This window comes from Guillardia theta (genome assembly GCF_000315625.1).
Source record: "Guillardia theta CCMP2712 unplaced genomic scaffold GUITHscaffold_20, whole genome shotgun sequence".
NCBI classification, from domain to species: Eukaryota; class Cryptophyceae; order Pyrenomonadales; family Geminigeraceae; genus Guillardia; species Guillardia theta.
In genome coordinates this window covers 123017-138129 of record NW_005434654.1, presented here as the reverse complement: position 1 = coordinate 138129, position 15113 = coordinate 123017, and the positions used below count along the sequence as shown (strand labels likewise).

At 49.5% G+C, this 15113-nt stretch overlaps 4 protein-coding genes across 4 annotated transcripts; 2 read left to right on the top strand and 2 right to left on the bottom strand.

Annotated features, from left to right (window-relative positions):
* Positions 1–1437: 1437 nt before the first annotated feature.
* On the top strand, positions 1438–3995 carry GUITHDRAFT_162284 (hypothetical protein; the record flags this gene model as incomplete). The annotated part of the gene is made up of 13 exons (XM_005835628.1): positions 1438–1923; positions 1971–2055; positions 2079–2204; positions 2227–2307; positions 2353–2447; positions 2497–2565; positions 2763–2855; positions 2898–2963; positions 3073–3144; positions 3197–3250; positions 3483–3539; positions 3631–3687; positions 3831–3995. 13 exons carry the CDS (start codon positions 1438–1440, stop codon positions 3894–3896), a joined length of 1407 nt encoding a protein of 468 aa, XP_005835685.1. The 3' UTR covers positions 3897–3995.
* A 26-nt stretch (positions 3996–4021) lies between these two features.
* On the bottom strand, positions 4022–6855 carry GUITHDRAFT_105335 (hypothetical protein; the record flags this gene model as incomplete). The annotated part of the gene is made up of 17 exons (XM_005835627.1): positions 4022–4064; positions 4113–4171; positions 4241–4349; positions 4584–4621; positions 4671–4727; positions 4866–4965; positions 5014–5072; positions 5149–5231; positions 5339–5785; positions 5839–5985; positions 6042–6135; positions 6181–6282; positions 6334–6413; positions 6463–6496; positions 6546–6599; positions 6644–6751; positions 6802–6855. The coding sequence occupies 17 exons, from the start codon at positions 6853–6855 to the stop codon at positions 4022–4024; spliced, it is 1668 nt and encodes a 555-aa protein (XP_005835684.1).
* Positions 6856–12669: 5814 nt separating this feature from the next.
* Positions 12670–13519, top strand: GUITHDRAFT_151662 (hypothetical protein; the record flags this gene model as incomplete). The annotated part of the gene is made up of 2 exons (XM_005835626.1): positions 12670–13319; positions 13465–13519. A coding segment is annotated over exon 1 (500 nt), but the record flags the coding sequence as incomplete, so codon positions are not given.
* A 394-nt stretch (positions 13520–13913) lies between these two features.
* Positions 13914–14724, bottom strand: GUITHDRAFT_136396 (hypothetical protein; the record flags this gene model as incomplete). Its single annotated transcript, XM_005835625.1, has 4 exons — positions 13914–13928; positions 13955–14005; positions 14055–14522; positions 14644–14724. The coding sequence occupies 4 exons, from the start codon at positions 14722–14724 to the stop codon at positions 13914–13916; spliced, it is 615 nt and encodes a 204-aa protein (XP_005835682.1).
* Positions 14725–15113: the final 389 nt, after the last annotated feature.

Genomic DNA, 15113 nt, shown 5'->3' with positions numbered 1-15113 from the left:
TCATCCTCCTATCATTAAAGCCACTCTCTACCTCCTTTCATCTTCCAATGTCGGCCCTCTCCTTCCGTGCATTCCTTCATGCCTTTCCTTCTCTTCGCAAACGCTTACATGGATCCAACACAAAAAGATCACCCCACGGGTGATGTACTACCCCTTCAATCAATAACCCCACCCTTCTGGAAAGCCGATTGCACGAGATTTAACCCCCTGAACACCCTGAGCTCTAACGACCCCCTACCCTCATATTCCACCCTAACCCCCTCCTTTTCAAACTTCGATCCCGACTACAGAAGACCCCTGAATGAAATGATTGACCCCCTGGGGTCCATAGAGTACCCCTTTCTTTTACTATGAAATTACCGGTGATGATATGTACCCCCCACCAAAGTGACCCTGTTGATTTCGACATCAAATCCAACCTACCTTGTTGCATACCACCGACCCTCCTGGATCCTCCCTCGAAATGATATGTGACCCTACCTCTACTAGCGACATTCACTATGATACGCTTCGATTTATTTTACATATCTTCGGATTTCAACAAAGATCCATCCCTGACTAACACCCCTCCTGTAGAAATACCCCTTCAAAGAGCTGACCCTACCCCGAATATCCGACCGTCCCCTTTTTCATAAATTCACCATGGGGTCAGATGTGTAGAAAGGTATTCCAAGGGGTTATCACCCTCACCCCTACATCTCAGCACAAATTCATTCGAAAGACCAAGGTGGGGTTAATAAATGAAAACAGGTGGGGTCCTCCCAACGACGCATTTACACATTGTGGGGTGGGGTGGATGTGCGTATAGACGGAAATAAAAACAAAGTAAGATCTATTTAAAACACACAAATACTCTAAAAATATTGTTGAAGCTTTTAAATAGTCTAATATAATTATTATCGGTACTACTTGGGGTCGCTGGTCTAAATTTGTCATTCAGTGTTGGGGAGGGGTCATGTAGAGGCCCTCCAATCACACCATCGAAAGAGAGTATTCATAATTCTTATTGTTTTTCATATGAAATATCCCTGGTGATAGTCACTTCCCTGGGCCTATCAGCCCACATATAAGTATTTATTTGTATCGCACGCGGCCCCCTACAGATATTAAGTTCATTTTAAAATGTAAAACTCAACCTTAGAACTCTTAAACTTTCAACTTTTACCCCTCAAACTTCTCAACTTGCAACTCGTCTCTCAAACTTTGTCCCAAAGCCTTGTGCCCTGTGAACCTTTTACCATGGCGACTAGTGCGAGGAGGGCGAATGGTAGAGAGCAGCTTCCCCTGCTCGTCTCGTTCCTTTCTTCATCCACCCCTCTCTCTGTATATATGATACTCCGTCCTTCTACTGCCTCCTCGTCATCTTCCTTCAGTCGCTCATGCTTCCGGGCATCATCCTCTGCGGCATCGGTGACCAGCCTGATCTCTCTCGTCCTCATGGCCTCCATGTGGTCAGCGCAGGCCTTTTCTTTGAGCCCGCACGTCTCGTTCTCCTCCTCCTCCTCATCCTCTTCCACAGTATTTCTGTCTCTCTTTCCTTCCAGGGCTCGGGGTCACACCTTCAACCTGGCAAGGCGGCGATACTTGTCCACAACGAGAGCGAGGGCGATTGCAATGAAAAACAGCAATGATGGTGCCCTGGATGTGGACACGACGATAGACGAGGTGATGAAGGACATCAACAAGTACATAGACAAGTATGTCTTCGTCCGCGATGTGTCTGCAGACGATGCGGCTGAGATGAGAGCGGCCGCTCTGGTAGCAAGGAGGAAGTACAGGCGCGAGGTGTCAGCGGGAAGCCTGCCCCAGAGCGTGGGAGAACTTCGAACAGGTCTCTTGCAGAGCGTGAGAGACATTCTTGTCAACCAGCAAGATCTTATCGGCCCGGATGAGTGGGATAAGTTGCTCAAAGGTTTCTCGCAAGTAGGTGCTAATAGTATGAGTATGGACCCATGACTTGCCCTTGGCAGTCAACGGCTGCTCAGCGCCCGAGCGTTGACTTGGATGCGATCAAAACACAGCTGCGAAGGCTGTTTCCCAACTGCTCCGAGCAAGGTGATTGTCGTTCTATTGGCCAGGCATGAATGAAGTTCACCTTGCAGAGCTTGAGTTTGCCGCGAGGAGGGGAATCACCTTAGAAGGAGCTACCGAGATGTACTGTCGCGGCATGCCAGAATCCGATGTGCTCAGTGATATCTTGTTCGGTCAGAATCATGTCCTCCTCAGCCACTGCGTCGATCACTTACAAGCCGAAGGATGAAGAGGTCCGGACATCAGCAGGGCACCCAGCCAGGTTGCCTGAGATCGGTAGGCCTTTCTGCTGCCATCGCAGCCACTGAGGGAGGAGTGAAGGTGAACGATGGGAGCTGGTGACTCCCCCGGTGAATGCCGGGCCTTCAGCCTTCGGGATCTTCTTCGACATCATCGCCAAGGAGCACCCTGTGGAGGTTGAGAGGGAGGAGCGGCTGGGAGCCGTTGAGTGAAGCCTCCCTGAAGATCACAGGGTTTGCGAGCGGCTCGTCCCCTGCATTGAACTTTGGGGCTGGAAAAAGCATCGTGACTCAGGTCAGCGAGGACTTTGGTTGTCATCTAACTGTAATATGCGATTCTTTTGTACTGATTGTTTGTATTCCCATGACATGCTCTAGAGCCACCTCTTCCATGTTGTCTATAGCCAACTCTTCCATGTTGTCACTGTTCGTCCTGCTTTGTTCCTCTGTGCCGTGTCTTCTTGTAACAGAGTTGCTCATACTCTTGAGAAGGTCTCGGTCTGCAAGGAAGGAAGCGGGAGGGGGAAGGAGCTCGACGGAACTCGCTGGGAGGCGCTGGGAGGGGGAGAAATCTCACTGCCCATTGTGAGTTTATTCTGCTCCTGCCTCCCTTGTGATTTCCACCAGATCTCTTGGATGGACGGAAGGCCGGAATATGGCGAGATTCCATGCAGCAAGACTTTGAAGCTGAAGGTGAAGGGGGGGAAGATTCGAAGGGAAGGGAAGGATCGAAGAAATGACGGAGGGGAGGATCTCAGTTCACAGACACTATCGATGTTCTTGTGAGGGCGACCAATGGCAGGCGGGAGAGACTCGAGGTGTTTGTATCCACACCAACAACATCAACGGATTGATCATCAGGATGACGAAAGATGTGAAACTGTTGACTTGTAGTTTTGCTCATTCGTCACCATCTCCTGGTCCAGGTGGCGTTGGATTCTGACTTCCTCGATCAAGATTTCGGAGGAAACGACTCAGATGTATCTCTTTCTTCTATCCCCTCTAATCTTTCTTCACGAAGTCCTCCTCCATTGCTGCTCTTCCTCTCTTCTCCCCCCCCCACCCCCCCCCCCACCCCCCACTCTCTTCTTCTTCCCCCTCCTCCTTCCCTCGCAACTTGAATCACTCTCGCACTTTCGAGTTCTTTGTGTCTTCCTTGCTCCATTGCCCGCAACTCCCCTTCTTCGTCCTCCTTGCTGACAGTTTTGTCAGGACGAAGTGACAGGCTTGCCACGAGGAGCATTTGCGCCAGGAGAAATTTTCGCCGAGGTGACAGCCAAACTTCAGTTGCCTCCCTCCCTTGCTCGCCCTTGTTTTCGTCTCCTCCGTCTCTTTCTGACTTGGTTTTCATCGCTCTTAGGATTCCTGCCTGGCTCTTGCGTGTGGTTTCACGGCCGCCAGTCGCTCCTTTGACACGGTGATCTCAGCCCGGGGACCACTTCACTTGCCTCGATTCTTCTTCGCTCTTCAGCCTCCTCCTCCTCCTCCTCTCGGTCGTTTCGTCGTTCTTCCTCACTCTTCCCTTGCCATCGTCTTCTGTTCTCACACTTTGACCCTTAGCCTCCTTCGTCTCAGCCCGTCATTGCAGCTTTCGTGGGGAACGTCAAGTACGTGAGGGAAGGTTGAGATGGAAAAGAACTAGAGAGAAGGAAAACAAGTTCCAGGAAGAAGTTGGAAAGACAGTAAGAAAGTTTGCCATGCAGTTCCAATAAATCGAGGGGAATCAATGTTGATGATTGCGTTCACTTAGATCAAAAAATTCTCAAGATTGCTTCACCTCCTTCGATGATCGCACTGATTGTGTACATCAGGCAATAGTCATGACTAGCGTCTTTGTCTTACCTCACGTTCTTTTCTATGAATGTTACAAGTTCTCGAAACTGCTCGACGATTTCACTTGCCTGCAACAAAATGATAACGATCAACAGAATCGTAACAGCAGTATTTGAATGCACAAAACGTCTGCATACTTTGCTCTTGTCCATCTCAGTGTTGGTGAGGAACTCAGGAAGTTTGGCGAGCAAGCGTGCGAGATGTTCTCCTCCATAGACATCGCAAGGATGAGAATTTTCTTGATCTCTGCCATCATGTTAGAAAAAGGGATAAGTTACATCATGCTAAACAGTACTTGAGCAATCGCTGATACTGTTTCACTTCTGCTGTATGATACAGGAGCCATGGGCTACAACTGACGTGAGCAGGACCGCATGCAAGGTGGGAAAGCGTCTTTTTACTTGCACAGATTGTCGAAATAATGGCATAGACTGCGGCATAATGAGTTGATGAAGGGCCCCAGAAACAATCAGGAGTCACCTTTGTGCAAATTTGTTTCTTCTGTCAATATCGTCCTTCTGTCATTCGTGAGCTCATTCCAACCGTTGGCAACGTAAAGAGGCAGACCGATGCGCAAGAAGAGAACAGCGTCAAGATTTCCCTTAGGCTTTTTTCTCGGGGCAACTGACACAAATATGAGGACTTTGAAACAAACAACGGTTGACATGAATGGATGTGAAATTCAGGAACAAGCAGATGTTCAGCAGAAAGACAAGAAGGCAAATACACCTCCACTTTCAAGCATCACATGCAATGTATCACCTTGTAAAGCTTCTTGTTCGTCACCACTTGTTGCCAATCTCTGATCAAGATCTTGTTGATGATGTCCGAGAGATACATTCCCCGAAGTCTTGGTTTCAATCTTTGAATACCAAGGTCAGGATGCCTTTTCTGATCAGGCGCCTCTCACTTTCTTTCTTCAGAGCTTTCCAATGTTTCATCTTTTTCTATCCTTTCACTTGCAACCGCCTGATCATCAAATTACGAAATTCGGAACACGTACAAAAGTAGAGAAGCTGGAGGATCATGAAATTCTGTTGCTTACCGATTTTAGTTGTAGAGTTGTAGATTCAGCAAAACAATCAGGTCCTTGTAAATTCGAATCAAGGCCTTCGTCGTAAACAAACCCTGCGGAGCACGTTTGATTAAACAAATCGAATCATTGATTGATCGCTGCCACAAAGTTTGCGCAAGCAGCACAAGGAGGTAAGGAATTCTAGGAAGTGTGTCATTACCCATCCATGCAGGATCAACATCATGTGAGTCCAAAGCTTTTATTCTTGGGATGGTAGAGGACGTTGATGATGATTCAACCTTCCTTGCAGGATCTCTTGTCGAGTTTTCAGTTTTGATTTTGGACGAAGCTACAGGTTTCTTCTTGGTTTCTTCCTGCTGGACTTGTTCTTTCAATTTTTTCTCCATCTCTTGTTGCATTTCTTCCTTTGCTGCTGCAATCGCCATCTGCCGTGCACTTCCAAAGATAATTCTCTCTTGCGACTTCGGTCTCTTCGAGGACTTTTTCCCTGCACTCGTCTCTTCGTCATACCCCTCCAATTCGTACGTTTCGTTTGCTGTATTTGGTTCTTCCGATAGATTTTTGCTCTTCTCATTGTTTTCGTTCGAGACATTAGACTGTGTTGTTACTTCCAACTTCACAGGAGTGTGTAAACGCTCTTGATTTTCTGATTGGCAATGAAAGTCAGATTAAAATGAAGCAATGTTATTGCGATCTCACTATCTGATTCCTGGTCATCCAGCTCTCCGCCAGTTAAAGTTCTCTCTTGATCTCCAATATCGAGTTGTTTCGGTGGTTCTGTGCTCGTTGAAGCTGCAACTTCGTCAAATTCCATGATTCCTCCTGATTCTTGGTCATCTTGTCCCCCTGTGATGATCCACAAACTCAGAAAGAGCACGTACTGAATCCAACAGGCCACCAACCTTGTTCAGCTGGAGAAGCCATATTTTGATCATCTTCATTATGTGCCTTTTCAAAATTGGCTTCGTCATGATCACTATCTGGTTTCTCCTCCTCCTTTGAATATTTCAGTCATATACTTCACCCTTTGACCATGTTTACCTCTTTCCACTGCAGTCTTTCTTCTTGTGAAAGACCATTCCAGGCCTTGTCAATGCGATTCTTAAGATCTCCAAATGTTATTTCCTTCATTTCCTGCATCAACTGTTGATGTGTTATGGCATTACATTGATGCAGCTGTCTCGATATTCGAACCTCTTCTTTCTTCTGCAGAAAGAAAACTTCGTACGCTGACCGTTGAGGCTTGCTCGATTTCTTCTTGGAACGCTTCTCGTCTAAGAATTAGGAGATCTCAATAAAAAAAAACAAAAAAGACAACGACACTACTGCTCTTCTTCGGTGATTTCTTGGGAGGAGTCTTCAACATAATCTCAGACGATACCGTTTTACACCATAAACCTTCTCACCTGCTTCGCTTCTGTCTTCTGCTTCTTGCTGCTTCTCTGAGAATTCCGTTCATCCTGCAAAGATATGATCACAATTCATTGCCGGTGTTTTTACCTACTTTCAGCAAGACGCTCATGGCTGCTTCGACGCTCTTCCCTCCCGTCTTCTTGATGGCAGCAGAGATGTCGTCTGCAGAAAACCCCATGTTGCCCAGAGCATTTCGGATCTGCAGGACGATGAGGAGAGTGATCTAGTTGATACAATGGTTGGGCTGACCTCGAACTCCATAGAGCTCATCTTCAAGATCTGCCTCTCAGTCATCCGAGACATTGCCTCCTGCTTCCCGCCTATGTCAAAAGCTTTAGGGAAGACCAGAAACGTTTGAGAGGGCAATGCAGGCTAAAGATGCAGATCTGATGCCGGACGATTGGAGGTAGGTGTGAGGCGCTTCTCTAAAAGTAGGGCGTGCAAGGAAGAAACAGGAAAGGAATGGATCAAGAGCATGGCGTGAGAGCAGAGGGAGGAAAACCCTCTTGGCGTCCAACTGCATCCTTTGCCCTCGCTCCCTGCTCTAGCTCCACTCTATAACTTCTATCTCCTCTCCTCTCCTCTCCTCTCCCCTCCTCTCCTCTCTTCCTCCTCCTCTTCACCTCCCTGCCCTACATTCTGATCAGTTTCGCGCGCAATCTGGGCCATGTTGCTTGCCTGAGGCAGACTTGGACTTTTGAAAGTCCTTACCATCATTATTTGAAAATAGACAGAAGAATTTGAAAGCTCTCTAGAGCCGGATACGCCTAATGGCGTCGCATGCAAGGAGTATGCAGCAGCTGCGGCAGGCAGAGAGCTGAGGAGAGGAGGAGGAGGAAGAAGGAACTTCAACGAAGACCAAGTGAGAAGCAGAGCGAAGAGATTAGCAGACTCCACAGAGAAAACAAGACCAGGATGCAAGTACAGACCAGGAAGTGTTGACGATGAGACCGGTGCATCGAAGAGCAAGTGTTCATGGAAGAGCAAGTCTTGGGGTATTGCAACAGAACCTTCTGATCATGTTGTCATGAAAGTATCTTCAAGTATTTCATCACCTCTTAAGTTCTCAACCTGTTAGAACCCTGTAAGCTCTGTCACTTCATCGAGTGATGAGTGGTTTGGCGACCTGGTTGGTTGTGACGTACTCCCTCGGAGCGCTGACAACTTTCCTCGCGGATGAGAGCTTTGCACGAGGGAGCAGCTATGTGTGGATCAAACACAGCAAGAGCCCCTTGCGGTTGCGTGGGGGATACGTGATCACTGAGAGAATCCTTGCGGCGAGAGTGAAACTGCTGCAAGAACACAATGCCGAGCGGTGGAGAAATGGCTCTACATCTGCTCCCGTGTATCCTTGGCACGTGAGAGAGACATCTACTTGATCTTGCTAACGCTTGACGGACTGAGATGAGATCGCAGACATGGGAGGCGAACCAGCAGCTGCTCAAGGAGCAAGTTGAGTCTACTGTGGGCTGGGCAGTTCCTGGTGCAGAGAATTTCATGGGGCTCACCCATGACCAGGTTGATGAGATGAGAGGTTCGATGTGTTTGTCGCTAAAGTTTTGATAGGCTGAAAAATTCGAGGCCTTGGAAGAAGAAATTGCAGAGAAGAATTTCAACTTGGGTATCAAAGACAGACGCAAACTGTGAGAGAGACTTTTGTCTTGACCGTACTGATAACGTGAGTTTGTGTGATAGATTTGATGACGTCATCAAATCGTTGGATGACGATCCGTTGCTTCAAGACAAACTCTCGAATTTCAAGGATGACCTAGAAGGTAAGTGATCTCTTCAAATTCAAAGCTGCTGCATAACATCGACACATGAAGAGACGAAGAAAACCATCAGCAATGAACCGATGAAGAGCTATGAAAAGTACCTGTCTGAGAAGAGAGCAAAACGCTTGCAAGAGCTGCTGGATGAAGATGACCTTCGATTGATGGAGGTACCAAAATTAGAGGAGGCCACGTCGGCGCAAAGAAACGATTCAAAACCATACAAGACTGTGCATAGAGTGGACGTGCCGGATTTTATCGAGTCGGAGGTTGATGCGACCTTTGAGTTTGTGGCCAGCGACAACAGTGCAGAGAACGATGAGTTCGACATCAACAAGATGGAGTTTTCAAGCACCTCTGACGATCTGGCTGACGTCGAGGCTAAGGAGAAGCATTACGTTCCTGACAAGTTTCCGATACATGGGTGCTCCATGAAGGCTACTACTAAGTTTGAAGGACGCGATCTCCTGCTGGAGCTCGGGAGACCGCAAGGGAGGACAAGGTTGAGGATCAAGAAAGGTTATCAGAAAGAGGAGATGGTCCCAGGAGGAAAGCTGTATGAGGTTGCATTGAAGTTGAACAACGGGAGGGAGCTGAAGCCCGGCCAAATTTTCCTTTTCCCGAGCAAGTTCAAGGATAAGTTGTTCTGTGTCGATCCTGCCGGCTCTGGATGCATCATTCCCGTCGAAGAGATCCCTGACGAGGATGCTGAGCTCAAAGCGAAGAGGAGGAAGAAGAGGAAACTGGGGTTGTACATGCAGAGGGTGCTCAAGAACTTCAAGAAGATGGAAGACAAAGACAAGTGCGTGTTCTTCCTTTGCGAAGAGGAAGGGCTCCCAATGGGTTGGATCTGTCGCGCATCGAGGGACTTGAAGTATCGAAGTTATATCTACAAGGATGGCCAGGAATTTTTAGAGCTCGACGAAGCCAAGAAATACGCCAACCTCACTCGACTGGAGAAGACGGAGTACAGCTTTCAGAGGACAACACAGGTTGGAAACGTCCACTCCTCCTACGCGTCGGTAGACCTCAAGAACAATTTTCCTGTCTGCTCCTCTATTGCAGCTACCTACGGCCCTCACTATTTGGAGTACAAGAAATCCGCCCCTGGCCTCACCCCCGAGCTCGATAAGTATTACACCACATTCCGACAGTATTTCGATGAGGAGCAGCAGCAGAAGAAAGAGCAGGAGGATGCAGATCTTGTTGCTGGATCTGTGTTGAAGGGTATCCGACGACAAAGAGGACAGCTCAACACGACTCTTGTCTCTTCGTCGAGCCACTTTCTTTCACAGACCTTCATCACGTCTATGAACGCAACACATCTCAACCTCCGCGAATTGTTCGGTCTCTGCCACTTCGGAATGCCAGATATCTGCTCCCTGAACGTCAACAACACCAAGGTTCGCGATGACTTCTTCTGCTTGTTCTTTTGCTTCTCCTTCCTCGTCCCATTTTCTCTCTCCGTCCCAACCCTTTTCCTCCTTGTCTGAATCCTCTTCTTTCAGCAAGCAATCTTCAGGCTCCGGTCTCAGCTATGGAGGCTCCTGACTGCGACTCTTCCCACCAGCAAGGCCCTGTGGGAGAAAAGTCTCAAAACCTGGAGGCTGACGCACGAGAAGGTTGTCTTGAGCACTTGCCAAGAAGTCGATTTTGCACCACAGCAGCTTTTCAGGCAGCATGAGTGGGACGAAGGCGGGATGGTTATGTTTGAACATGGCAACATGTCTAGTTTCTACGATATCGACGACCTGGTCAAGGAGGTCAGACTTGTTTCTGCATTTGACAACTCTTGTACTTGATCGTTCCTCCCTGTTAACTTTTTGCGGTCCTTTCCTGACTCATTCCGCAGAAACTTGCTGAAACAGATTTGGAAATTGGCACAGATCAGAGATGGAAACGGCATTATGCAAACCCAGGCCTCACCATGGACAGCGATGGCAACGTTGTGGTTGCCAAGCAGGTGAGACTGGACCAGAGGTTCGAGAGAGATAGAGAAAGAAGGATGACAGGGAGGGAGGGAGGGAGAGGAGGGAGAGGCGATAGAAAGGGACAGAACAGCCACTTCGTCTTGGCGACTGTGTGACTGTGTGACTGTGTGACTGTGTGACTGTGTGACTGTGTGACTGTGTGACTGTGTGACTGTGTGACTGTGTGACTGTGTGACTGTGTGACTGTGTGACTGTGTGACTGTGTGACTGTGTGACTGTGTGACTGTGTGACTGTGTGACTGTGTGACTGTGTGACTGTGTGACTGTGTGACTGTGTGACTGTGTGACTGTGTGACTGTGTGACTGTGTGACTGTGTGACTGTGTGACTGTGTGACTGTGTGACTGTGTGACTGTGTGACTGTGTGACTGTGTGACTGTGTGACTGTGTGACTGTGTGACTGTGTGACTGTGTGACTGTGTGACTGTGTGACTGTGTGACTGTGTGACTGTGTGACTGTGTGACTGTGTGACTGTGTGACTGTGTGACTGTGTGACTGTGTGACTGTGTGACTGTGTGACTGTGTGACTGTGTGACTGTGTGACTGTGTGACTGTGTGACTGTGTGACTGTGTGACTGTGTGACTGTGTGACTGTGTGACTGTGTGACTGCATCCTTCAGCAAGGAGCAGGTCGTTCTCTGGAGCAGCGGTGGAGAGATTTCTTTGCAGCTCAAGATCTTTGGCATGCGATTCAGTACGACACGTACAACGGGACTTACCCTCAGCTTTATCACCTCATGCCCGACGAGAAGCCGGGGAATCCTGAGAGGATGCGGGAGCTGCAGTTGCGGGAGAGCCTGGGGATAATCTCCAATGCCGAGGTGAGGATGATGAGAGGCAACATGCGAGATATGAGTGGAGGAGCAGTAGAGTGTGTTGCGGGACGAGGTGCGGGGGAAGAGGGGGGGGGGGTTTGCGAGTACGGTGATTGACGATGACTAGGAGATGTAGGATTTAACATGAGGAAGGGAAGGGAGGAAAGGATAGAGGATGAGGATGGGGAAGAGGAGTGGACGCGGACGAGGATTGGTGGTGGAGGGAGGCAAGAGTATTTATGTACGTTTTGAAAAGGCTGAGGAGCTCTACTGGCTTCAAGAGATGCACTACGACTGTTGTTTTGGCGTCTACCCTGGTGTGATGCTCCCGGACGAGCTGATGCATGTCACGACTCGTATCATCTACACCTACATCCGTCTCCATCCTAAGGTCCCTTTCCTCTCCTATCTCCTCCTATCTTCTTCTCTCTCCGCTTCTCCCCTCCTCTGAAAGCTTCGAGCCCTTCCATCTGTTCTTTTCCCACCTGCTTCTTCTTCCACTTTTTGACCCTCTTGGCTTCTCCTCGCCGTCTGACGATGATCGACCAACAGGTGGAGTACAGCCCCGACATGCATCACCTTCTCGCTCCCGTCCTCTGGATCTGCATGCGCGATCCTGAACATGGCGTGAGGGACGGGCTGGAGGATCGAGAGAGGAGCGTCAAGCATCGCAGGCTGGATCAGGTAGAGGCCGACACGCTCTCCCTCTTCGTCAGCCTTGCCGGTCAGTTCTTCCGCCATTGGGAGAACGTTCCGGGGACGAGCCTCGACGTGGTCGGCGCCGTTGCTATTAGGGTGAAGGACAGGATTCTCCAGACAGACCCTGAGCTGGGGCAGAGGATGTTCGAGGAGCTGAAGATCAAGCCTGAGCAGTTTGTGAGCCCATGGTTGACCACCTTCTTCTCCCGCGTCCTCCCCCTCTGGAACCTCCTCCCTCTCTGGGAGGCGCTGCTGGCCAGCGAGGACCGCAGCTCCTTCATCACCGACGTCTGCGTTGCGTTTGTTTCCATCCCTGAGGTGCGGACAAGAGCGTTCTTCAGCGGTTCCGAGGAGCTTCTTCTCCACCTCCTCTTTCCTCCTGCCATAACCCTCGACTCCATCTTCCTCAAAGTCGCAGCCCTCCAAGCAAAGTTCCCTGTCCCGGAGAATCAAGTGCCGGCGCTGATGCGGAGGGATGCAGCCATGCTGGAGGCAGCGCGCGAGAGGACTGAGCTGGTGCGATGGAGCAGTCGCCTGGTGCTCAACAGGCTGGACAACAACGGAACGCGAGTCAAGCACCTTCCTTACGTGAACGCGGACGGGTCTCATGGTTTCCGTCTGGCTACAGGAGGAGGCTTCGGGTACGCAAGGAAACCCTGGAGTGAGAAGAACACCAACGCTCGCAAGTTCACTGAGTTCCGTCACATCATCCCCCGACTTCGCCTCCTCGGCAACGACCGGGCGGCTCCTCTCGACGGCAGTTTCCTGGTGCAGGAGCAACTCGCTCGAATCCCTTCTTGGACGGGTAGAGAGAGAGAAGAGGAGGCGAGGGATGTAGGGACGAAGGTGAGCATGTCGAACTTCTCTCTGGTGGGAGATGGCGGGGAGGAGGAGGAGGAGACCAACACGCTGATCTCCGACGACTCCATGTCTGTCAAGTCAACCCGCTGGAGGGATGTGGGAGGAGGGAGAGTGTGGAACCCGCTCTCGATCTCTCATCCGCCCAGTTGGAGGAAAAACTTAAAGGTGCATTTCCGTTCTCACATCGAGAAGATGATCAGCGGTAAGAAGACACGAGTCGCCGACCCGGTCGAGGGGACGCAGAAGAAGGGGGACGAGGGCGAGGCCGATCGTAGCGACACTGCAGCCTTTGCTGGAGAGAACAGCCTGAGCGAGCAACCCTTGCATGATGTAGATGTGAAGATGAAGGATGACTTCAACCTGACGGCTTCGCTCCTTCAAATCCCCGTCGAGAACGTGGAACAGGCGCGAGACGAGCAGGACGAGGAGCAAGATCAGCAAGATGGGCAGGATGGGCAGGATGATAAGGATGGGCAGGACAAGCAGGGTGATCAGGATGAACCCAAGGTTGCGGATGCGACTGCGGGAACAGAAACAAATGAAACCGGGGAGAGCGAAGACATGAACATTGAGGAATCACGCAGTGGATTGTCTTACGAAAACGAGCCGTATATAATGCCAAAGTACCGGTGATACGATCTTCCTTTGCTCTTGCGATGTTTCTTGGTTGTGGTTTGTGCTGAACTGCTCTTGTGATGTTTCTTGGTCATGGTTTGTGCTGAACTGCTCTTGCGATGTTTCTTGGTTGTGGTTTGTGCTCAACGTTTGCCACAGATATCATAGAAAGTTGGAAGGAGAGCATGACGAGCGGATCAAGGAGATCAAAGAGGTAACTTCTCATCCAGCTGCACAGAGACATGATGACATTGACCCGATCTCAACACAGGAGTACTTGAGGAGTTTGCTAGAATAACAATGAGAAGATTGGGTGAAAACATTCAACCAGCCCCTTTGCTTCATGTCGAATTGTACAAGTTTGTCAATTACATCTGTTACACGTCCATCTACACTCGCGACAAGTCATACTGTCTCTTCCCCTTGAAGTTCTCATAAGCAGACTCCAGTTCCCCTTGACAGACGGGGCAAACACAGTCAATCGCATGGACATGGCTGAGTTTGATCGGAGACGACCGCGGCTGCAAAGAATGAGATTCAAAGATTGCCCCTCATCACAAACAGCATCTACCTCCTTGGTCTTGACATGCCTATCAGGGTATCCCACTTCATACCCGAGGTCTCTGGTTGACTTCTCGTTGTTCCTCACCTGCAGCGTCCTCATTCGCATTCGCACGTTATTGACAACTGCATCTTCCGCCTGTACCAGCAAATCATCAGACCGGAACGATCGAGCTACACGTCATCACCATCTTCTTGTCGATGTCAGACAGACACCTCTTGAAGTCTCCTTGCGCCTTTTGCGGGGCATACACGTGGAAGTATTCGAAGCTTGTCTTGTAGTCGGCGAGCATCGCCTTCGGATCCTCCCGTTTGCGCGAGGTTCGCCCAAACAATTCTTTCCTTGATATCCGCGTATAATTACTTCTCGCCTCTATCTGCCGATCTTTTCGATCATCATTGCATTGTACGTTCATGTACTCTACATCCTCAGTCTCAATCAATTGCTCCAGCATTTCGCTTGCCTTGTCCGTAGCTGTTGTCCAATTTTGCGTTGCCGGATCATACACCAGGTCGTCAACAACAAATTTATCGTAAACTGTCTGTTCTTTGGGAACTTTCATAGAGGTCTTGTTGTTGACGGTGTGAACTATCCTTGGCTCTTCCTCTACTTGGACCACTGAGGGGTCATTGGCACACATGCACGCACAGTCTTCCTGGCAAAGCAACAGGTTAGCATGAAACGGGGCAACAAACATCCTCTGCAGCCTCCTCGTACCTCATGGTAGACAAGATTTGGGAGCAAGAAGCGCTGGTACGAGGTATTCCTTCCCTCACCATTCTGTCTGACCCACCACACCTCTTGATCTTCATCGTCAGGTTTGACAAGACGTAAAATGGTCGGCTGCTCCTTCGCATTGGAGCTCAACGCTCTCCGATCAAAAACTCTCTTGAGGGGTCGTACATTGCTCGTGCTCAGTACACAGCATATGGGATATTGTTCCCATGCATTCTCCTCCTCTTCGGCTATTCGCCATTCCAAGAAAGAGCTAAGTTTCACACCATCCAGCAAAACCCCGGGTAGTCCCCACATACTCAGTGAATAGTTAAATGCCAAGGCCAAGTGATCAACTGCTCAAGTTTGCTGTTCTCTCCTCTATGTCTTGACTTGTCTTGACTCGCCTTTCTTGTACTCGCTTCCCCTCCCGCTCTAACTAGACGGCTCTTCCATACCTGCCCAAAATTGATCTTTCATTGACTGAAAAAGAAAAGGCAAACTGGAAATCGTCCTCCATCCTGCACCGACC